Source organism: Caretta caretta, chromosome 7, assembly GCF_965140235.1.
Source record: "Caretta caretta isolate rCarCar2 chromosome 7, rCarCar1.hap1, whole genome shotgun sequence".
NCBI lineage: Eukaryota > Metazoa > Chordata > Testudines > Cheloniidae > Caretta > Caretta caretta.
Genome location: NC_134212.1, coordinates 124,987,369 through 125,012,276, shown reverse-complemented (window position 1 = coordinate 125,012,276; position 24,908 = coordinate 124,987,369). Strand labels below are relative to the sequence as shown.

At 43.1% G+C, this 24,908-nt stretch overlaps 1 protein-coding gene across 1 annotated transcript in view; it reads right to left on the bottom strand.

The window, feature by feature from the left end:
* The window catches only part of LCOR (ligand dependent nuclear receptor corepressor), an 81,706-nt gene that overhangs the window by 40,758 nt on the left and 16,040 nt on the right, over window positions 1–24,908 (bottom strand). Inside the window, exon 2 of the mRNA XM_075131119.1 lies at window positions 13,659–13,751. Coding sequence (XP_074987220.1) covers window positions 13,659–13,660 — 2 coding nt within the window. The 5' untranslated portion in view covers window positions 13,661–13,751. The remainder of the gene's footprint in view (window positions 1–13,658; window positions 13,752–24,908) is intronic.

Genomic DNA, 24,908 nt, shown 5'->3' with positions numbered 1-24,908 from the left:
AATATCTCCAACAGCCTAATATACACAACAGAAAACCCCGGCAGAATCCTCTCCAAGACAGCTTTCAAAGTGGATAGGCAACTATCCAGTACACCTCTCTAAAATCTAGACATATTAGGAACGTATATTGCCCCCATTACAACAGTATCTGAATACCTCATAATCTAATGTATTTATCTTCCCAACAGTCCATGAGGAATGGAAGCACTACTAGCCACACCTGACAGATGGGGAACTAAGTAACTACAGGAGCCTGTGACAGAGCAAGGAATCAAACCCAAGTCTCCTAAGTCCCAGACGAGCACCCGAACCACTTAGCTAGCCTTCCTGTCCAGGTAGAAAACACATCCCATCCAGTGTGAACTCATCCATTCCACTAGAGTCCTCAGTAGGGTTGACCACAGAGGTGGAGCTAATGGTATCGAAGATTGTGGGTAGATTTTTAAGTCTGGACAGTTTTGTCTAGAGGAGACTCAACCACTAGTGGACACTATGTAGTCTCCATGCTATCTCCAGACCAAAAACCTGATAGAAATAAAAAATATCCGAGGATTGTGTCAAAGTGGCAGTTACCTCATCATCTTTTCCATGAAGTGGCAATTGCTCTGGCTGACTGAGCTTAAATATTCTAGGGGTTTGGAGAGGGTGGAGGTGGGAAGGAGAGTCTGCCTGTATATGCTGCCTCTCTTTTTAATCTGCCTTGCTGCTGATGCTTTATATCAGGATTTCTCAAACTTTTTAATATTATGGACACATTTTAATAGAGGTATTGTCTCACTGACCACCTTCCCTTCCTTTGTGACCCTTCTCTTCCATTCATGAGGACATAACATCTTTGCAACAATTGTTTACGTGGAAAAGCAGTATTAGGAAAGTGACATTTTATCTATTGTAACACACCTTAGCAACTGGAAACCAAGACAAGCTGGCCCCATGTGACCAACCAGCTTTCTTCTGAGCATCAGCCAATGCTCCACCGACCAGATTTTGGGACCTTCTTCTTAGTTGGTCCTTCAAACCAACCCCAAAGACCACAGGATGGTAAAGAATGAAAGATTTTCTGTAATTGTCTATATACTACATGTAAATAATCTCTTTTTACCTTTAAATAGGTCATTCCATCTTGGGGCAAGGTTGTTGGTTTATTTAAAAAAAACAAAAAATGTGTATTAAACTTTGAAAGGAAAGTGGGGTTTGATTTTTAGTATTGTATTATACAGGTGAAAGCTGAGGTTCTGCAAATAAAGCACCCACATTCTGAGATCCTAACAGGCTGTCAGGAAGCTCACTTTCACTTAACAAGAAACCAGGCAGACAGACACTATACAGAAGATTTAAGGGGGGGAGGGGAAGCAGGGCTGGCCAGAACTCACAAAATACAACCTTAGATGCACTAGAAAACCTAGATCATCCTCGAAAGCCGCCAACAAGAAACTATGTGTTGGCAAGAGGAATTGAAGCCTGGTTTACAATTTCCTACAATGCTTGCTTTTATAGAAACATGCTTCTTCAGCAGGACTACTTTCCATCTGAGACAGAACCTAATCAAAAGATATTCTAGAGTGTTTGACACACACCTTGTGAAAGCAATATCTACATTGTTCCAAATGCCATTTTGCTAGTGAATTTTTGACAAGTAGTTAAATATCTTCGATAACTCTAGAAGACCACACCTTTGCTAATGATTCCATTTCCAAACTAACGTGTGGCTAAGCTGAATTTGGGTGCATGACTAAACACAGACTAGAACTGCCCTTTGGCAAGAGCAGGAACACAAGGCTATGTACTGCATCTGTGTGAGATCCAAGAAACACAGCACATGTCCGAGGTGCTAGTATAAAATTCCCAAATAAAAACTACATTAAAGTGGAGTTAAGTTTGAAAGTACATATTGGTAATTTAAGGTAAACTATATTACAGAGATGTTATAATTATCTCAAAACAGCATTATAAATCCAGGAAATTCACAGTTGGGGTTAAGTTTAAGACATCCAAAACATGTTAAGGAATGTAAATACACAATCAGAACATTCAAACCACCGTAGCGCTGTCATAGGGCTTGCCTATACAGTGGGGTAATGTGCACTACAGGGGTGTTCCAAATTAACAGGTTCATGTAGATCATGCTGGTGTGCTCTCAAGGTTCTCTAATGTACTTTAATATACCTTTAGTGAGCACCAGTAAGGTCTGCATGGACTGATTAATGTGCAACACATCAGTGCATTTTAAAAATCACACCTCCACATGTGCACATTACTCCATCATGTAGACAAGCCAGTAATCTCTTCATACTTCCTATATAAAATAGTTGAAGCTCCCTCCAAGGGCATCTTCCATTGGTGTGCTGTTGGCCACTGTTATGCAAGGAGCATCTAGGAGCTAAGCTGAGTAGGCCTTTCTGCCTGGAAAATTCATGTGTTCTTTTGTTTTTGCATGCAAACAGATACAGAATTGGCTCTCTAAACTTTAAGGTTAATTTCATTGAACACAGACTGACTCCAGCTTATTCCACTCATCTTATTATCTTGACCTGATTCAACCAACTGGCCTTGAAATGAAAATGAAAGTTTTAATTAATACAAAATGCTCAGAACAAATATTTGAGAAATTCAATAGTTTCAATATGAACATAGGATGATTTTATTCTTCTTTTTTCATTGGCCTTGTATTGCCAATCATAACAAAAGTGTTTTTGCCTTGAATATTATCCTTCCTGATTGAAACCAAATTCCACACAGAAATTCAGAGAAATACGCCTAACTGAAGCTTCAGGAATTTGGCTTGTTTCACTTTGAATAAGAAAATCCTCAAACACAGGAACTTTTATCATCTCACTTTGGCTCCCATATGGGATATCACTCTGTGAGCCTGTTAGAATAATCTCTTGATCAGTGACGGGGCTTTTGTTTTGGATACCAAGAGATATATCTTTGGCCATCTGAATTTCTTTGCTAAGGGTGGAGGGGATCTGTTGCTGGCTTACTCAGTTTATTGTTCACCTGTGTTTCCCCTTGCTATAGGGGATATGGAAGGTAGGTGTTTTTGAGATCTTGTTAGGAAGGTGTGTGGTTCCATGTAATGGAGAACCCTACCTAATTCTTCCACATCCCTTGGTCTACAGAATAGTTCTCATGGCGTCCATCGGATAAAATGTGATGGGCCTCTAGGAACTGATGTAGATCTTTGAAAAGTCCATTCACTCTCTTGCTTTTGGTGCAGTATCTCAACATAATGCGGTGCTGGTGAAACAGAGAGGCTGGTGAAGCTCAGGGCTGAGTCTATTAAAATGATCTACATACTTATATGGCCCCCCTCACTTAGTATCAAAACACTCAAACAGTAGGTCTCTTTTAGGAACAAGTCCCCTTCTGACAGGGTAACTGTTTTTTTCCACCCCACCAATCATACTACAGTGGTCACTGTTTTCATTTTTTATAGAATCATAGAATATAAGGGTTGGAAGGGACCCCAGAAGGTCATCTAGTCCAACCCCCTGCTCGAAGCAGGACCAATTCCCAGTTAAATCATCCCAGCCAGGGCTTTGTCAAGCCTGACCTTAAAAACCTCTAAGGAAGGAGATTCTACCACCTCCCTAGGTAACGCATTCCAGTGTTTCACCACCCTCTTAGTGAAAAAGTTTTTCCTAATATCCAATCTAAACCTCCCCCACTGCAGCTTGAGACCATTACTCCTCGTTCTGTCATCTGATACCATTGAGAACAGTCTAGAGCCATCCTCTTTGGAACCCCCTTTCAGGTAGTTGAAAGCAGCTATCAAATCCCCCCTCATTCTTCTCTTCTGCAGGCTAAACAATCCCAGCTCCCTCAGCCTCTCCTCATAACTCATGTGTTCCAGACCCCTAATCATTTTTGTTGCCCTTCGCTGGACTCTCTCCAATTTATCCACATCCTTCTTGAAGTGTGGGGCCCAAAACTGGACACAGTACTCCAGATGAGGCCTCACCAATGTCGAATAGAGGGGAACGATCACGTCCCTCGATCTGCTCGCTATGCCCCTACTTATGACTCAGAGCATTGGGCAACATTCTTCTGTTCTGCCTTCCTCTTTTTTCAGTTATTTTGCAAAGAAGAAAACAGAACTCTTTCTTTGAGAATGGGGCTTAATGGGAAACTTCTTGAGAATATGGAAAAAAGTTTGCAGATTACTGACATGGAGGGAGAATCTATATGGGCTAAGTCTAAATTCTGCAGGTGAAAGTGTGTCTAACTTATTTTCCTCTTTTATCTTTAAAATATTAAATGACCTATTTTTTTTTTTAATAACTTGAGTCTTTATATTTATGCTTGAGTTCTGGTTTCCTAGTGACCCTAAGGCAGGTCACTACTTCTTACCACAAGATTAATCTGTTTCCTTACCACCTTCTTCCAAAAGTATTAGAGCTGTAAAACAGGGTGATGCAGCATGGGGTGGAAAGGAAGTATTCTAAATGACAGAGTTTCATTTGTAGGACTGAGTCAGTAAGAAAAATGGACAACTTCTATTAGGAAGAATTACCCCTTAATATTCACTAGAGTACTTTATTTTAGTCGTCTTTCCTTTGAGCAGATGGCCTCCCTTGCTACAAGAGACTGGAAGGGTGGTCTGGGGAAGGAATGATCCTAAGGGCTCAGAAAGGATGCAGAATATTCAAAAGTGGAGTGGGTAATTGGGGGATGAATGGGAGTTGCTCATAGCAGATGATGAGGTTGTCTTCCTAACGAGAAACATCCACTTCTAAGTATACAGAGCACAGCATCTGCCTGGGCATGCAGATGTAAGCCTACAAAATGTGACAGTTCTTTCTGAAACTGTAGGTTTGAGCTGCAGGGTGAGGTACAACTGATTTTAGCTCTGAAGAAGGCATCTTCTAACGCCCCAGGCTCCAGTCACTTAGTTATAGGCTCTGCTATTTCTCTGGTTCTAGGGCAGCACCTTTGGTATAGCTGATAATCCTCTGTTACGCCCTAAGTCCTTACTAGCTCTAAAGCAACTTCGAACTATTAGTAGAAGTATATTGTCTGGAGACTATAACTGGCATACCAGGTCAGTGGTCCGCATAGTCCAGTACTAGCTGCTTCAAAGGAAGGTGGTAGAAACCATGCAGTAGCCAGCTACGGACTAATCTGACCCTAGGGAAAGTTTCTTGCAATGCTCAAGTCATGAGTAACTGACTAAAGCATGGGGGTTTACAGCCCCTGTTTTTCAGCCTAATGTTTATCATCGTGTGTCTAATTCTTTGACATTTACTAATCTTTTAGCCTTAATCTTGCATCATTCAGTTGCGTAGGCTACACAGAAGGGTTCACATACTCAAGGCCAGAAAGGACCACTAGGATCATCTAGTCTGACCTGTTTAACACAGAACATGGAACTAATTCCTAGAGAAGATCTTTTAGAAAAACATCCAATCTTGATTTTAAGATGGTCAGTGATGGAGAATCCACCCCAACCCTTGGCAAATGGTTCCAATTGCTAATCATCATAGAAACATAGGGCTGGAAGGGACTCCGAGAAGTCATCAAGTCCAGCCCCACCCTGTGCTATGGCAGGACCAAATAAACCTAGACCGCCCCTGAGGGGTGTTTGTCCAACCCCCTTTCAAAAACTTCCAATAATGGGGATTCCCCAACCTTCCTTGGAAGCCTATTCCAGAGCTCAACTATCCTTACATAGAGAAAGTTATTAATATCTAGCCTAATCTACAGTAAGGGAGATTTAAGACCATTACTTCTTAGCCTACCTTCAGTAGACAATGAGAACAATTAATCACCGTCTTCTTTAGAACAGCCCTTAGCATAGTTGAAGACTGTTTTCAAGTCCACCTCAGTCTTCTTTTCTCAAGAACAACATGCCCAGTTTTTCTGATGGTTCATCAGAGGATAGGTTTTTCTAAATCTTTTATCATTTTTGTTGCTTTTCTCTGTACTTTCCCCAATTTGTCCATACCTTTCCTAGCGCATGGCACCCAGAACTGGACACAGTAGTCCAGAGCCAAGTAAAGTGGGACAATTACCTCCTGTGTCTTCCATAACACTCTTGTTAATACACCCTAGAATATTAGCCTTTTTCACAGCTGCATCATATTGATTCACATTCAGTTTGTGATCCACTACAATCTACAGCTCCTTTTTGGCAGCAATACCACCTAGCCAGTTATTCTCTGGGTAGTAGATGTGCATTTGACTTTCTGTTCCTAAGTGTACTACCTTGCACTTGTCTTTACTGAATTTCATCTTGTTGAATTCAGATCAATTCTCCAATTTGTCAAGGGCATTTTGAATTCTAATACTATCCCAACAAAGTGCTTGCAACCCTCTCAATTTATAAGCACACTCTCCATCCATTATCCAAATCATATATGAAAATACTGAATAGTATCAGACCCCAGGACTGACCCCTGCGGAATCCCATTAAATATGCCCTCCCAGTTTGACAGCAAACCATTCATAACTAATTGATGAGTATGGTCTTCCAATCAGTTATGCAACCACCTCATAGTAATTTAATCTAGACATTTCCCTAGTTTGTTTGAAAATGTATGTGGGACTGTGTCAAAAGCCTTATTTTAAAAATCAAGATATACCACATCTACTGCTTCCCTCCCTTGTAGGCCACTAACTCACTCACAGAAGGAATTTAGGCTGGTTTGGCATTTGTTCTTAACAAATCCATGCTGGCTATTCCCTACAACCCTATTATTAGGTGCTTACAAAATGATTGCTTAATAGTTTGTTCCAGTGTCTTTCCAGGTATCAAGGTTGGGCTGAGTGGTCTATAATTCCCCAGGTCCTCTTTCTTCCCCTTTTTAAAGATAGGGACTATGTTTGTCCTTCTCCAGTCTCCTAGGACCTCTCAAAGAAACCTGCTAACTGTTCTGAGATTCCTTTAGCTAGCTCCTTACGTACCCTAGAATGAATTTCATCAGGCACTGCCAACTTGAATACATATAAACTAGGGCTGTAGCATAATTGCAGTTAACTCATGCGATTGACTCAAAAAATAATAGATATTAATCGCAGTTTTAATCACATTGTTAAACAATAGAATACCAACTGAAATGTATTAAACATTTTCGGGTGTTTTTCTACCTTTTCACATATATTGATTTTAATTACAAACACAGAATACAAACTGTACAGTGCTTACTTTGTATTACATTTGATTACAATGACAAACAAAAGAAATAGTATTTTTCAATTCACCTCATACAAGTACTGTAGTGCGATCTCTATCGTGAAAGTGCAACTTACTAACGTAGATTTTTTTTTGTTACATAACTGCACTCCATAACAAAACAATGTAAAACTTTAGAGCCTACAAGTCCACCGAGTCCTACTTCTTGTTCAGCCAATCGCTAAGAGAAACAAGTTTGCTTACGTGTACGGGAGATAATTATGCCCGCTTCTTATCTACACTGTCACCTGAAAGTGAGAACACCCCGTCTGCATGGCACTTTTGTAGCCAGCCTTGCAAGGTATTTACATGCCAGATATGCTAAGGATTCATATGCCTCTTCACGTGTCAGCCACCATTCCAGCTGACATGCTTCCATGCTGATGATGCTTGTTAAAAAAAAAGTGTTAGTTAGATTTATGACTGAACTCCTTGGAGGAAAATTGTATGTCTCCTGCTCCATGGTTTTACCTGCATTCTGCCATACACATTTTGTGTTATGGCAGGCTGTGATGACGACCCAGCATATGTTGTTTGGTTTAAGAACATTTTCACTACAGATTTGACAAAACACAAAGAAGGTTCCAATATAAGATTTCTAAAGATAGCTACAGCACTCGACCCAAAGTTTAAAAATCTGAAGTGCCTTCCAAAAATCTCAGAGGGATGAGGTGTGGAGCATGCTTTCAGAAGTCTTAAAAGAGCAACACACTGATGCAGAAACTACAGAACCCAAACCACCACAAAAGAAAATCAACCTTCTGCTGGTGGCATCTGACTCAGATGATGAAAATGAGCATGTGTCAGACCGCACTGCTTTGGATCGTTATCAAGCAGAACCAGTCATTGGCATGGACGTATGCCCTCTGCAATGGTGGTCGAAGCATGAAGGGACATATGACTCTTTAGCACATCTGGCACATAAATATCTTGCGATGCTGGCTACAACAGTGCTATGCAAACACCTATTGTCACTTTCAGGTGATATTGTACATAAGAAGCAGGTAGCATTATCTCTGCAAATGTAAACAAAACTTGTTTGCCTGAGCAATTGGCTGAACAAGAAGTAGGACTGAGTAGACTTGTAGGCTTTAAAGTTTGATATTGTTTTATTTTTGAATGCAGGTTTTTTTGTAAATAATTCTACATTTGTAAGTTCAACTTTCATGATAAAGAGATTGCACTACAGTATTTGTATTAGGTAAACTGAAAAATACTATTTATTTTGTTTTTTACAGTGCAAATATTTGTAATAAAAAATATAAAGTGAGCACTGTACACTGTGTAGTGTGTTGTAATTAAAATCAGTATATTTGAAAATACAGAAAACATCCAAAATATTTAAATGGTATTCTATTATTGTTTTATCATGTGATTAAAAAAAGTAATCACGATTAATCGCTTGACAGCCCTAATGTAAACTTATCTAAATATACTTTAACCTATTCTTTCCCTATTTTGGCTTGTATTCCTTCCTCATTATTAATTATTATAATTATTAACTGTGTTAAGTATCCTGTCACCATCAACTTTTTTAGTTATCCTCACCATTAAAAATGTACACCTTGTTTCCAGTCTGAATTTGTTTAGCTTCAGCTTCCATTGGATGACATCATACCTTTGTCTGCTAGACTGAAGAGCACATCATCAAATATTTGTTATCCATGTTAGTACTTATAATAGATTGTAATTAAGTTGCCCGTTAGCCTTCTCTTTGCTAAGAGAAACAGATTGAGTTCCTTAAGTCTATCGTTATAAGGCAGGTTTTCTAATCCTTTAATCATTTGTGTGGCTCTTCTCTGAACCCTCTCCAATTTATCAACATCCTTCTTGAACTACGGACATCAGACCTGGATACAATATTCCAGTACCACCCACACAAGTAGAATAACTTCTCTATTCCTACTCAAGGATTTCCCTGTTTATCCATCCCAGGATCACATTAGCTCTTTTAGCACACTGGGAACTCTTATTTAGCTGGTTAGCCATGCATCCCCAATCTTTTTCAGAGTCACTGCTTCCCAGAATAGAGTCCCCCATCCTGTAAGCAGGGCCTACACTGAGTGTGTGCGGGCGTTGTTTGCTTGCACCAACTTACCAAGTGATCCAGATCAGTGAGCTATCCTCCTCATTATTTACCATTTCCCCAATTTTTGGATCACCTGCAAACTGTTATCAGTGATGACATTGTGTTTTCTTCCAGGTCACTGATAAAAATGCTAAATAGCAGAGGGCCAAGAATCGATCCCTGCAAGACCCCCCACTAGAAATACACCTGCTCAATGACAATTCTTTGTTTACAATTACAGCTTGAGAACTACCAGTTAGCTGGCTTTTATTCCATTTAATGTGTGCCATGTTGATTTTGTATCATTCTAGTTTTTTTAACCAAAATATCATGTGGAACTAAGTCAAATGCTGTACAGAAGTCTAAGCTTATTACATCAATACTATTACCTTTCTCACCCAAAAAATCCCTTCAAAAAATTGTATCACAATCTATTTTCCATAAACTCATGTTGATTGTCCTTCATTATATCACCCTCCTTTAATTCTTTATTAATCAGCTGCTGTATCAGCGACGCTATTATCCTAAGGATAAAAGAACCCTCATTAACAGCTGAAATCTGTTGTTTCAATTTCACTAGATGTAATTTTGTTAGGAGTATAAACAAAAATGCACCCAATTTACTTTCACCTTCCTGTTTGTTTTGTGTACCTCTCAGTTATTTGCCTCAACTAAAAGTCCCACTTTTATTCACACTCTCCTCATACTTTAGTCTAAGCATAGCCAAAGCACTTGCCAGCAAATCACTATATTTAAGAGGAGGTGATCAGAACTGAAGACCATATTCAAAGTTATGTTGTACCCATTTGCAAACTCGATATTTTCTATCCCATTCTTTACACATAATTATACACGGTTTAATTTGACCATGGGTGTTTACTGTGCATATGTTTTTATTAATATGTCAAAATTATGCCCAGGTCTCTTTCATAAATTGATAGCTAATTTAGAATCACCCCATATCTGTGCAGTTCAAATTATACCTTCCAATGTACATTACTCAACTTGCATCTCCACTCTTTTTCCTGCTAGGTACCCTTTTGCAAGTTTAAGAAATTATCTTCAGGTTTATCATTTCATGAGATGAAGAAGCGGGTGAACAGTTCACACCAGATATACTATACATGCCCCGGGTACCTCACAATTATCCTTCTGAAGCCTTGAAAAGTGACCAGTCAGTCCTACTTTGCTTGGGTGGAACCCATACTTTCCCCTTGGAGTAGTCCTATTTTGAGTCTGGTAGGAGCTCTCTCCCTGGAAGCAATGGGAGCAGCTCTGGACAGGAATGGTATAGAACAGAAAGACCGCTATACAGCACTAGGTTTCTTCTAGGGTTAGCTTGCCACATTTGCCTTGCATTGGCAGAGCATGATTAGCTGCTGCAGGGTCTCAGAATGTTTAATCAAAACCGAGCAAGTAACTCTCTCCATCTGGGAATGTAAAACTATTAGGAAGACAAGTGCTCACAGCTCTTGAGCCTTCCGACACAGCTGTCGGAAGTGGAAAAAAAACTGGCTGGCACCTCAAAAAGAGGTCTTACTACTACTTAACAACAGAGCTGGTTTTGCCCCAGATGTTCCTTGGAGACTGAAGGAACACGGAGGATCAGTGGGCCCAAAATTGAACAGCAAGATTTTCCTCCTTCCTTGCAAGGTCTCAACAAAGTAACAAACACTGCCCAAGCCCTCTGTTAAAGTCTGCTTCACACAGACCCTTTGGCTTGAAGTCTGAATTTTAGATTTTCCCTGACCTCTCCCACATGGTTTTTGACGAATGTATCCTACAAATGCGATGCAAGAGGAACCATTGAGCAAAGGAAGGCTCAGCTTCCACTGAAACTGCCTTTATATGTCTGAGCCAGTAGTGAGCACTATAGCCATTGAATTATACTGTGCAAGAAAAGCTTGTTTGAAACCTGGTGCAATGCTACTTCCTGTCTCCTCAGCAACTGTGTACACTAGCCCTCAGTACAATTTACAGGAGCCTTACAAGATCTACTGCAAATTAGAATGTGCATAGCAGAATGGGAGGCAGTCAGCAGCACCACACGGGGGGAAGAAACAGACTCAAGCAGCTGGACCTAAAAGTGGTAGAGGCTGAAGTACCACGGCTGCCCCTTGCATAGTCAGACACAAATGATAATAGGAACGCTATGGATGTGCACACAAATGCCCCTGACCTTATGTAAGCCTTTTTTTCCTTACACACACACATATGTTGGTCATTTCTCCCTATACAATTCTTAACAGAGTAAGCTCTCCGGGACAGGACTGTGTCAAGCTCTCCATGAAGTGTCCTGCACACCTATTGAATCAATATTGGCACAGATAATTTTGGATTGTAAAAGAACCATATAGGTAATTTTGTATAGCAAGCCTACACAGCACCACCTGACTCACTGTGCTCAGTGCTAAAAGTTTTACTTTGTAAACTACAGGGGCATAATGCAGGGCAGTTTAGGCTACACTAACTTTTATTAAGTAATTTGTAACCATTGTTACTAGTAACAAAAGTTTCAAAAGCCCGATTTAATACCTCTGAACCAGTATCCAAGTATTCTAGTCTATCAGGGTTTGGTAACAAAAGAGCTAGACTGTCTATCCCCAATGAACTCAAAATCAGAAAGGCCCAAGGAGTCTTCCTGGCATAGTTCAGCAGGGAGGTCTGCAAAATCCTAGTTTTCCACAATGACAAAGGAAGCAACAGCAACAAGGACACTACAAAGGGTATTTCTATTCCCTGTGCCCCTACACCAAGTGCACCCTGTAAAGAATGTAGCAGGAGACACTCTGATCCAGGGTCATTATGATTTTCTAGCCCAAGTCCTTGGGGAATGCTGATGCATGAGGAGGTGCAATGGATGCTGCAGACCCTCTTCAACCTAACCACAATTTTACCCCAACTCATTACCCACGTATGGCTGTTCAGTGGAAAGTGGAAAGTAAGTTTTGGGATGGGGCTAAACCTAGTTACTAATGAATAAAAAAAATCACATCTTTGTTAGCAACCTCAGCAACAAGAAAAAAAAAAAACAACCCAGAAGTTACATGTACCATTTACTAACATGACACTCCAAAAAGTGACTAGATGCTAGTGGCACCTTAGAGACTAACCAATTTATTTGAGCATGAGCTTTCGTGAGCTACAGCTCACTTCATCGGATGGCAATTAAAGGTGGCAATTTTGCAACAGAAAAGCTTCAAAAACAGACTCCAGTGAGAAACTGCTGAGCTTGAATTAATAGGCAAACTAGATCCCATTAACTTGGGTTTGAATAGAGCCTGGGAGTGGCTGGGTCATTACACATATTGAATCTATTTCCCCATATTAAGTATCCTCACACCTTCTTGTCAACTGTCTAAATGGGCCATCTTGAATATCACTGCAAAATTTTTTTTCTCCTACTGATAAAAGCTCATCTTAATTAATTAGCCTCTTACAGTTTGTATGGCAACTTCCACTTTCTGCGTGTGTGTGCGTGTGTCCTCTTACTATGTGTTCCATTCTATGCATCCGATGAAGTGGGCTGTAGCCCACAAAACCTTATGCCCAAATAAATGTGTTAGTCTCTAAGGTGCCACAAGGACTCCTGTTGTTTTTGCGGATACAGACTAACACAGCTGCTACTCTGACACCTTAACATTGACCTTCTTTAGATTTGCACATCCAGTGACTCAGCTGTCAACCAACTGCTTTCATAGCAGAAGATGTGTTATCTTCTTTGCAATAAGTACCAAGAATCACTACAACTCAGAACACAGTTTAGAAGAATTTACAAGCCACTGCTATAGTTTGATAAGGCAAAAGTTATAGCTTAGGCTGCAACAGTGATTAGCAAGCTATTTCTTTTAAAAAGATGGAACAATATACTGCCATGAACTGCAGGGGTGCAGAATAAACTAACATACATAACTAGTTTAGAACTAGCTGAAATCATGCAAAAAACTAAATGCCAGTATTTCCATAAAACATTTTGCAATTTGAAATATTTAAAGTCTCTACAGACCAGAATCTCATGCATATCCATGCATTTAGATGTTTAAAATGATTTGTAAAAGTATCCTGAACACAATCCAAAGATTTTGTATGATCTTGGATTACTCTATAGTTGACTACTCAAAACAAAGGGCTAAGATTCCCCCCCCCCAAAAAAAAGGGCATAAAGCACCTCCCATTGTAGCAGCTCAGGATCCATAGTATTTTTAAAGACTAGCCAAATTTATTTAGGAGCCTAGCTTTAGGCAACTGGTTTTGAAAATCTTGGCTATACTATTACAGCTCTACAAACTCATTGCTGCTTCATGGTTAGCATTCTAAACCTGCACAATGCTAATGTAGCCAATTACAATTTAACAACCCATGTGCAAATAAACTGGCAACATTTTAAAGCAAATAAAATTGTATAGGTATACTAACATCCTAGTCTTGGGATATCCAGTCAAGCTACGCAAGGAGATGTGTTTGTCCCTTGCATACTCCCAAATGTGGAAGTAGGATCAGAAACTGGATCTGGAAGAAAGGGTAAACAGCATGTTAGTTAAATTCACAGGTGACACTACATGGGGAGAGGCTGCAAACATTAGTGAGGACAAAAATACAAATGGATCTAGAGAGGTTATAGATACAGCTGGAAAACAGTATGGACAAGTGTAAATACATGAGAAAAATAATCTGAAACATTCAACGATAGGGATATAGAGTGGAAAGGAGTAAGTTAAAAGAAAGCTAGGAGTGACAGTACACAGCTAGTTGGATACAGGCATTGCAAGAGGATTTTGAAGTACAGAGGCATCATCAAAAAGAGAGCAGGGAAGTGAAAATTCTTCCTTATGTGACCTTTGAGCCACTAAAGCCATCAACTTGTACCAAACCAGGGATCAAAAAATTCACTCGCCCACAGCAAATAAAAAGCTTTCCTCAGCAAATGCCACCGTGTTCTGCAGAACTGATTAAATTGCTAGCTAGTATGATTCTGAAGAGAGAGTCTGCATTTGTAAGGGTGAGCATTTTAGTCAATGAAGAGGGGTCCTGCAGCGCCTCCTAACTTTAACTAGCAGCAGAGTGAAATTAACAAGATTGGTCGGTTTCATGGCAGCTATACAGCACTCTGAGGACACCTGTTAAAGGAGCAAGAACCAGCTTTAACAGCTCTGAGCAGCAACCAAGGTAAGTACTTCACCTATTCACAGGGGAGAATAGGAAAATTTCTCTGCACCTTGCCTGAAAGTTTCCTTTCTTGAAGTAATGTGATCCAAAGATCCATAACATAGGGTCTCTGCTCTGTGCAGCCCTGGAGACAGATCAGACAACTGTCAGTCTATGGCCAGGGAGGTGTGGCTCCTCCCCACCTCTGAGAAGCCCACGCCATTTGAGAGACTTTCACAGCAGAGGAAATCTATAACCATTGTGTGTCCATGAGGAAAGTTAAGGATTAAGCATTAAGACTGAATACTAACAATCCTCCTGCAGAGCAAGGAATTTCAGTGAACACACTTGAGTGCAAGTTAATAATCGCATATCTTTCCCAAATTTACTGCCCATTCAAGGTGGGTTGGATTTGTGGGCCTCATTACCTCAAGCAAATATTTTTTCAGATAATGCAGAGATACAGATAAAAATAAGGAAACATAAGGAGGTTCACAGATCCAGAGACACTAGGAATTTCATAGCAGTGATCTTTCTGCTCATGAAGTTGCCACAGCTCAAAGAGTAAGCTGATTTTCGAAGATGGAGTTGCATTTTTTTACCTGAATCTCAGAAGCATAAAATGTCTTCACCACCTGGAAATGGACGATAAAGGAAAAGAAGCCCTCTGGCACCAGTTGATAGACTGATCCTTTTTTTCTGAACTGAGCTGTGTGATTAATTTATATTTTGAGAGCTCTGTTGAAGGAAAGTTTCCTTAGCTCTATAGAACCTCAAGACAATCTTTGGTATGAAGGCAAAGTCCGTTCCGAGCACCTCTATCTTTACGGAAGAGACAGTATTGGAGAGTCCACGTAGCGAGCGCTTCCAACTCAGATCTTTCAAGCTGAAGAGACTGCTTTAAAAAAATGCCACTTCAGTTGGCTAGGAAGTATGGAGAGACACTTTCCTGACTGGTTCAAATGGAGAGCCAGTAAAGCACTGAGAACCAGCTGTATGTACCATGGGAAAACTCTGGTGTACTTCAGAAGGATGCAGAAGAGACTGCTTTCCAAATATAACATTGGAAATCTGGATAAGATTAAATCCACATTTTGCCTGCGGCACAAAGGACGCTAGACAAAAGCAGCTACTTGACCTCTGAGTGTCTGAATCACCAGGACTGGCCTGAGTCCAATTTGAAGTCAAGAATCTATGGTACTGATGCAGATATTGGGAGACGGGAAAGAACTGAGAAGAGAACCTTGTCCTGCCAGCTATGGGCAAACCTCAGCCAAGCTCATGAATATACTGAATTAGTAGAATTATTTCTGGAAGCTAGAAGCAAGGATACTACCTCTTGACTTGATACTGTTCAAGAGCCAGGCACCCACAGTCTGTCCAGATTCTTATGCATTATTGGCTGCTTTAAAAGCAGATTCCTTCTGGATAGAAAGCTGATGGAAGGTCTCTGTGCTACACCAAGGAGGTTGGAGAACCTCCTCGACCAACCTCCTTGGTCAGAATGGGGCTACCAGAAATGCATATAGGAATCCTTTTAGCCACTTGGTCAACACGGCTCTGTTGCCTTGGATTTGTAATCCTGCTGGCAAGAAAAGAACCCTGGTGCTTTATGTGTCAGAGGGAGGCACATAAATCTATTGCTGGGAGATGAAATTCCTTCACCAGGAGATGGAACCCTCTGGGTGTAATTCCCATTCTGAATGTTCTTTCTTGCCTGCTGAGCCAGTCAGCCATAACATTCATTCTCCCTGGAACTTTAAGGGAGCAGATTGACAGCAGATTCTCCTCCAGTCAAATCCTCAGGAGGGAAGTTTCTCTTTGAAGGATTGTGGACTTAGAACGGGGTGGGGTAACAATCAAAATATGGAATGACTGAGGGGCTGTCTGTCATGATCAGTACATGAGGGGAATCCAGATATGGTTCAGAGCCTTGAGACCATATCAGATTGCCCTCTAGCCAACTTATGCTGTTTATTTTTGTTTGGACTAGATTCCATAGACCAGGAGTTCTCAAAATGGGGGTCGGGAGCTGTCAGCCTCCACCCCAAACCCCACTTTAACACCATTATAAATGCTGGAGGCAAACATATAAAAAAAGTGTTTTTAATTTAGAAGGGGGTGGGGTGTTGCACTCAGAGGCTTGCTGTGTGAAAGGGGTCACCAGTACAAAAGTTTGAGAACCACTGCCATAGACAGTCCTTCACTCTCTGTGAGCACCCAATCCCTCTAAAACAGTATCTATAGCAATAACTCCCCTGACTGGCTCACTTATTGGGAAGCCTGACTCATGTCTGATGGATCATTCAGATGGTGAATGAGTCAAAGTGCCCTCTCAGATGAAAAGAACAGTATTGGGAGAGGAATAGGAGGAAGCTTGGTAGTGGCCCCATGGAACCACAGGCCCACTGAAGAACATCCAACCCAGGAGGCCACTGATCCCACAAAAGATGGCTGTCATGAAGGGGAAGACCTGGATGACCTCCTGAGAGTTGCTATTAATACTAGCAGCATTTCAGAAACACTTGGTGCAGTTGTTAAACCAAAGGGCAGTAAGCTGTGCTGGTTGTGTTGTGCTATGAAAACAAAGCGTAGAAAGCATCTGTGAAACTACCAAGTTGGACTACGTACTCTCAGCCAGTCCGTAAGAAGGGAGATGTAAGATAGATGGCTACATGCCCTGTCTTGTCAAAGGATCCACAGACATGAGAGATCAGATATTCAGGGGATGGACATATGCCAAGAGATCCAAAAGGTATCCCCTGTGAACTATTTCCAAGACCCAATTGAGCAAGGTCACAAGAGACCAAACCATTGCTAACTGAAAACTACCACTGGGGCTCCACCCTAGACCATGCTGCCTGCAAGTCATGTTTGCTTTGAGGAACCTGAGGTCTGACTGGAGAATTCACCTGCACTGCCACATGCTCCTCCCCACAGCTCTTCCATTTTCTTCTGGTGTAGCTGGGTCCTTTCCTGTAGGATTTTCTGTACTGGCCAGTACAGAAGGACTCCCAGCTTTGGACTATGGCCTGTAGTCTCTCCTATATTGTTTGCTGGGGACAAAGGTCTCATTTTTCCTACTAGTGCTCTCCAACTTGATTCATGGTATTGCTGAACAGCTTGCAATCTGTGGAAGTGGCTAAAAGCAGTTTAGCCTATGAGCCTTCCAGTCCTGGAGCCGTATGTCGGCGTGGTACCACCTTGCAGCCCCTGGCCCTAGCTCAATATCTGAGGGCATCCAGGGAGGCGTCAGATACAGATGCAGCAAAGGACATCTTTTGAGAGAGATGTGCCCAGTTCAACAGGCTCTCTCTGCTTGAGAGGTACTGTCAGCCACATTGTAAACCCATGCCAGGATTGCTCTGGCAAAACAAGTGAACACAGCTCAAGCTCCAGAAATTTGTTGCCAATTCAATCCTCCTATTTGTGGGATCCTCTACAGGAATGGCTGTGTCCCTAACTAGAGAGGCAGGCCTTCAGCCACCTTTTGAATGGAGGCCAGATCTGATTTTGATCGGGTGGACATTTGTAGCACTATTTAGCCACCCTGCTCTGTCTTTTGACCTTGTTTGGAAGCTCCCACTCCTCCTTGATAATGTTCTGAAAAGGGAAGATTTACAGGAATGTACGGTTCTACCTTGAAACTAGAGAGGTACTATTACTCAGTAATTTCACTTGATCAGACAGGCTTTTTCCTTGTCTCCTTCATAGGGAGTTCCTCTAGACTAGAAGCATATCTAGTACAGATGTTGGCCTTTACAAGCATAGTGCTAAGACAGATCAGAAGGAAAATGCTTATCCTAAATCTCTTTTTTCTGATCTGGGTCAGAATCAGAGAGCTAGCCTTCTTCCCAAGAAGTGTATTGGATTCATACCACTCATGGGAAGCAGATTTCACTTGGCACCTCTTGTCTTACTCCCTTTTCCAGAAGTCTCAGAGCAATGACAGTGGGGAAGATGGTAGGTACAGAGTACAAAGGCCCGTGTGCTTTTTGTTGAAGCAACTAAAGAGCGCTGAACATCAGACTTTTTTCTTGTATTTCCCTTGATCCTCCTCGGATAGAGAAGGAGGAGGAAATTTCAGTCCTAATGTCCCTGGAGACTACTTTGTGGTGGCTCTTTCAAGCAGCTTTCTTTCCAAGAGAAAAGGAAAATTCTTCGAGATGCACCCCATGGGAGCTCAACTGTAGATGCATCCCTCTGTTGCTGATCTGAGAAATTTGGTAGCAGTGTCCATTCAGCCTGTGCATGCTCTGCTTCCCCTTTGTGCTTTACCACGAGGCTAACCAGCATTGCACAGGCCAACCCTCTTCAGTTCCTTCTCTACCACAGAGTTATTGACAAGATAACTCCAAAGTAGAGGGGGAGAAGATAGGGTCATGGGGCACCCCTAAGGGCACATCTCAACGAACCATAATTACTGCACAAGGTAACTACTACTACTTTGAGTAGTGTCCCATTGGGTGCTCCGCTGTAGGTGACTCCGGAGCACTACCCCCGCACTGGAAGCTGGGGCTTCAGAGTCAAGTCTACTATGGATGATAGTACTGTGGTGCCAAATCTGGTGTCTGCAGCAGAGTTTTTGCAGAGCATTATGCTAGGATAGCAAAGTGCTCTGCAAAGATGTGTACAGATGCCCAGGTAGCTGCTCTGCAGATTTCTGATATAGGGATACCCTTGGAGAAGGTGAAGGACGAGACGACCGACCTCAAAGTGTGAGAGTACTGAAGACAGGGGAGTTAAATTGCGAATCTGATAACAGAGTTTGATACAGTTCCAGACCCATTTGGAGAGTCTTAGCTGAAATCAATGCCTTTTGACCCATCTGCAATGGAGAGGAAGTGTCTCGGAGATTTTTTTAAAAACACTTGTCTTGTCCAAATAGAAGGCCAAGGCTCTCCTCACGTGGCGCGTATGGCTTCCCTATTATCCTGATGAAGTTTGTGATAAAACATTAGAAGGTGGATGAGCTAGTTCACATGAAATGTGGAAGTTACATTGGGGATGAACTTCAGATATGGTCTAAGCATGACTTTGTCAGGGAAAAAGTTTGAGCGGCGGGGATGCACTGCTATCACCTCTATCCTTCTAGCCGAGGGGATGATGATGATCAGGAACACCACCTTCATGGAGAGCTAAGTTAAAGGACACGTGGCCATAGGTTCAAATGGTGGTCTAGTCAATCCTTTTAGTACTAGGTTGAGATCCCATTGTTGGGTAAGAAGACTGCATTGGGGAAAGAGGTTCACTATACCTTTGAAAAACTTCTTCATAGTCAGGTGGAAGAAAATGAAGTACCCCTTCAACCTGCTGGTAGAAGGTCGCAATTGTTGCTAAGTGAACTTTTAGCAAGCTAATAGAGAGTCTCAATTTCTGGAGTGTCAACAGATCATCTAGGCTTACTGGTAGAATGTCTGTATCCGGGATGACACATTTGGGTTGGCACCAGATTTGAAATCTAGTCAACTTTTGTAAGTTGGTACAATGGGTAGCTACTTTTCTATTGTGTGATAACCCTTCCTGTACCTCCTCAGAGCAAGATGTCTCATGTGCTGGAACCACGAAGGAGTCAGGCTTTGCACAGCAGTATCTGCAGGTTGGGATAAAGAGGATCTCTCTTGTTCTGCGAGAAGCGGTAGGGAGTGTTTGGAAGAGTCATCGGCAGACACAGCCTCAGCTGTGACAGGTAAGGATACTAAATCTTTCTGGGCCATGTGGGAGCAATCAGTATTATGTTTGTTTTTTCCAACAGGACTTTCAGCAATAGACGGAATGGTGTAAAGACAACCCTGGTCCCATGAGAAGAGAGCGTCCCCCATGGAGTGTCGCCCAATCCCCGGTCTGGAGCGGTACTATGGACATTTCTAATTCTGGTAAGTGGCAAACAGGTCTAGGAGTATCACTGACTATCTCCTATTTGTGGTCATGCAGGAATTTACGGTGGAGACTGTTCACTATCGTGTTGTGCACTCTTGGTAGGTAGGCTGCTGATATTGTGGGAATGCATCAGTTCCAGACCTTTAGTGCTTCCATGCACAAGACAAGTGATCTGGCACCTCCTTATCAGTTTGTAATACATGCAGGACATATTGTCCATCATGACTTGTGTGTGTGTGCCTCTGATCAGTGGGAAGAAGTCAGCACGGCATTTCTGACCACTCTGAGTTTGAGCAGGTTGATGTGAATGCATTTCTCGGATGGAGACCATTTACCCTGCACTCTGAAATCGTTGAGATGTGCACCCCATCCTACAAGATCAGGAGTAGTGATGGGGAAGGCTGAACAAACGGGATTCCCATGTAGACGTTTATTGGGTCTTTCCACCAATTACAGGATTGTTTAATCTTGGTGGGCATCAATAGCAGTTTATGTCATCTCTGTTAAGTCTTTAAACGGAACCAAACTATGCTCAGAGGCATCCCATGTGCAGTCTGGCCATGAGCTATACTCCTGGGGGAATTCTGCGCCACTGCGCATGTGCAGAATTTATGTCCCCCGCAGAAAATGACTGACAGGGAAGCAAAGGGAAGCCACAAGAGTGGTCATGCGATCCTCTCCAGCAGTATGTTTCAGGTGCCCAGTGCAGCAAGCAGAGAGGTAAATCACTGTGGGGCAGGAAGCGGGACTGGGGAAGACCCAGCTAATGGCTCCTACCCTGCGCCAGCCTCAGCTACTAGTCTGAGCTGGAGAGAATGGGACTTCCTCTTCCCCTGCATGGCATCCAGACCTGGGTCAGACCCATCCCCAGATTTCTCCCCCGGCTGCAGGAAGTTGTGCAAACTCCACCTCCCCTGCCCCCCACTTCCTGCACCCATCACTCCTCAGCTCCAGGAGGAGGGATCCCTGTACAGGGAGCTACTCCCCCATCCACCCAACCCGCCTGCAGCCAGACCCTCTCACACCCAGACCCTCCAATCGAACCTCACCCACCCCACACACACTCAGAACCCGCTGATAAGCCTTACTCCCCCTGCCCTGCACCACCCCAATCAGCCACTCACACCTGGATCCCCACCCCACCCAGCTCCAACCAGTTGCACCTGGATCCCCACCCCACTGAGCCCCGCTCTCTCAGCATCTGGACCCACCACTGAGCCCCACACACTGAGACCCCCTGCTAAGCTCTATCCCCCCCATACCCAGACCCCTCCCCACTAAGCCTCAACCACCTTCACCAGGACCCCCCTTCAGTGCATCCAGAACTCCCCCAACAAGCCCCTGTGCATCCAGATCCCCCCTGCACCTGGATCCCCCACTGAGTCGTCCGCACCCAGACTGCCCCACACAGAACCCTCTCAACCCACCTCTGGATCCTCCACACTTGGATCCTGCCTTGCTGAGCCTGCCTGCCCACACCTAGCACACCTGGCATGGAGGGGCAGGGCTCTGGGGTGTTTCTGGGGCAGGCCCAGTCCTTGCACTGTGTCAGGGTTGGGTGCAGCCTCAACAAACCTGTCAAAAACTGTAACTTGGAGGAAGTAGGTTGAGATCGAGACTGTTTCCATCTGGGAAACCTGGACCTCTTTCTCTGAGGTTCATATGACTTATGATGAAATATTTGCGACGAGCAAAGTTTGAACAACGTCTGAGGGCTATACTTTCTCTTATACCGAGGTGTGTGGATCCTGGAGTCTTTTAAGGTGTGAAGGGAGGCGTCTGTCCTTTCAGCAAACAGTTTTGTCCCTTGAAAAGGAAGGGACTCTGCAGTTGTTTGAACCTCTTTTGGAAACCCAGATCGGTTCAGCCAAGAGGCTAGTCTCATTATGACGGCAATAAAGATGGAATGTGCCGCCGTGTCAGAGGTGGCGCGTGCAGACAGGAGAGATGTCTTCATCGCCCGTTGGCCTTCCGTGACAATGGCCTTGAATTGTTCCTTGTGCAAATTTGGGAGCTGCTCAGTAAGGGAGCTGAATTTTGAGTAGTTCTCGTAATCATATTTATGCGAAACTGAAGAGTGGTTGAGGAGTATGTTTTCCTGACAAAAAGATCCAGTTGCTTTCAATCACGGTCACAGGAGGTTTGATTTGAAATGGTGCTGGCAGCCCTTTGAGTTGACCGCATCCTCTATGATCAAGTTGGGAGGTGGATGGGAGAAGAGGCACTCCATGTCTTTCGCCAACACATAATATTTTTTGTCACCCCACTTACATGTTGGTGGGATCAATGCGGGGGTCTGCCATATGGTTTTGGCAGCATCCAAGAGTGTCTCGTTAATAGGGAAGGCTACTCTGGACAACGTAGAAGAATGTAAAATGTCCACTAGCTTGTGATCTGACTTGGTCACTTCCTGTAGTGGTATCTGTAGTGCCTCTGCCAACCACAATGCCAGTTCTTGAAATAGTTTAAAAGTTATCTGCTGTCGATGACAGAGGGGGCATCACCGTCTCATCTGGTGAGGATGAGAAGCGAGCCTGAGAGGTAACTTCCTCCTCAACTTCATCCTCTTGTTCCTCCTGCGTCTGTTGAGGTGGAGTTCAGATGCCCTCAAGGCAGCAGCTGAAGGAGGATGTCTCCTTGGCTGCTGGTAGGCCACACTAGAGCTTTGGAAGGCATGTTCTCTGAGCCTGACAGGGATCGTAGTATGGCCACTGTAAGGGTGGGAAGGGGCCCGGTGGTTGTTACCACGGCTGCCCAGACTACGTGGATGGTATGGTTGTGGTTCACAGCAGAATTGGGCACAATATGGAGGTAGAGAAGAGCGATGGGAGACCATATCCTCTTGCTCACTTTCTGACTTGGAGGATGAAAAAGGTGGTGCACGACAAGAGGTTGTCTGGGTGAACTCGGTCCTGGGGCCCTAGTACTAAGCAGAGGCAAATATGAAGTGTCAGACACAGAGAGGTCCATCGCATAACGGAAGTCCTACAGCGGCTGAGGTGTCCATACTGGCGGTTGTTTTCGGTGCCGAGATGCCTGTGCCAAAGGAGTCGGTGATGTGAACCTGACAGTATGGTCTGCAAGTGCCTGGCATGCCACAGGCTGTACCAATGTCAATATCCATAATATAGGAGTCTTCCCCAGGGCAGATTTTCTATGTTTCTCATTCCCAGACGGTACTACTGGTTCTTTGTCTGTGCCCACTGGTTCCTTAGGCAACCCAACATGCTCTGTTGGGATGGTACCACAAAAGCCAGGGGTAACAGATTTAAACAGCTTCAGTGCCATCGGTACTGATTACACATCAGGGCTTGCTGTGGGGACTCACGACCCTTTTCTTAGCAGCCTTACATGAGTGGCGTGTGGAGATCGCCTTGGGCTCACTTCCCTTAGTAGTAGAGGGTTGTGGTGAGGTTTCCCGCAGACCAGGGTCTTGATGCAGCTTGAATAATTTAAAGGCTGCCTCCATAAGTAGGAGTTTGAGCTTCGGTTCTCTATGCTTTCTGGATCTGGGCTTTAGTAGTTGACACAAAGCACACTTCTATGGAATGTGTTGCTCTCCCAAGCAGCAGATGCACTGAGCATGTCCATCAGTCATTGGGATAAGATTCCTTGCAACGGAGATATTTCTTGAAGCCTAGGGTAGCTGGGCATACCCTGTCCAGACAGGGGGTTGAAGAAAGAACAAAGTCCTTTTCCGTCTTTATTTTATTTTTTAAGGCAGACATGATGAGAGAGAGAAAAGCAGCCTGAACAGGTAGCTAAAGATTAACAATTTTAAAGAGGTTAATGATCGGCTAAGGGACAGCTAAAGCTCTGTCTCTAGCCAGGGACCATTGAGAAGGAACCGAGGAGGGTTCGCCCACAAATGGGAGCATCGGAGGAAGAGGGGGCTGTTCACATCTAATCTGTGTATTTTTATTTCCTTAGCATAGCTAGATTGAACCAGAAGAACAGTATCACCTACTGTATGAGGAAGGTTGTGGTGTCCTTAGGAATGGAGGCCCAGTTAATTCACAGTATTACCACAGTTGACAAACATGTAACAGAGGTTTCACTGAAAGCTGCCTACGCCCAAAAACCCTCTTGGGCAAGGAGGTGGCAAGTAGGCAAGATACTTTCAGAGAAAAAAAGGAGAGAGACCTACAGATGTGAAACTGAAAGGAGGTTCATTAAGATTTGTAGCCCAATCAATCAAGGTCATGACAGTAACCTGTGTATTTCCAGAGGATTAAGAGCAGCAGTCCTCAGGAATCCATTAAGTAACAGTTGTGTTGGTTTCCTAGAGAGCAATATGCCTGCAGTCACTGACTTGTTTCTGCAAAAAGTGTTGGCCTTGTGGCCCATGGTTCGCCCATCTTGTTAAAAAACTATTAGACTCTCCTTTGCTTCAGCTGACTTTGCCCTGATGTATGTCCTTTATAATTCTAATATCTAAACCTCAGGTGAAAGAGACATCTGTCAATTTCCTCTGAGACCTTGCCTACACTTGCAGGCATATAGGGTACATGTAGCTAGTTAGTGAAAGGCACACTGCATCCACACTCGCTATGAGGCTACATGCAGCAATAAAAGGGGCCAGCAGGGGAAATTCCCACTCCACCTTAATTACACCCTCAAACCAGGGGAGGAAGAATTATA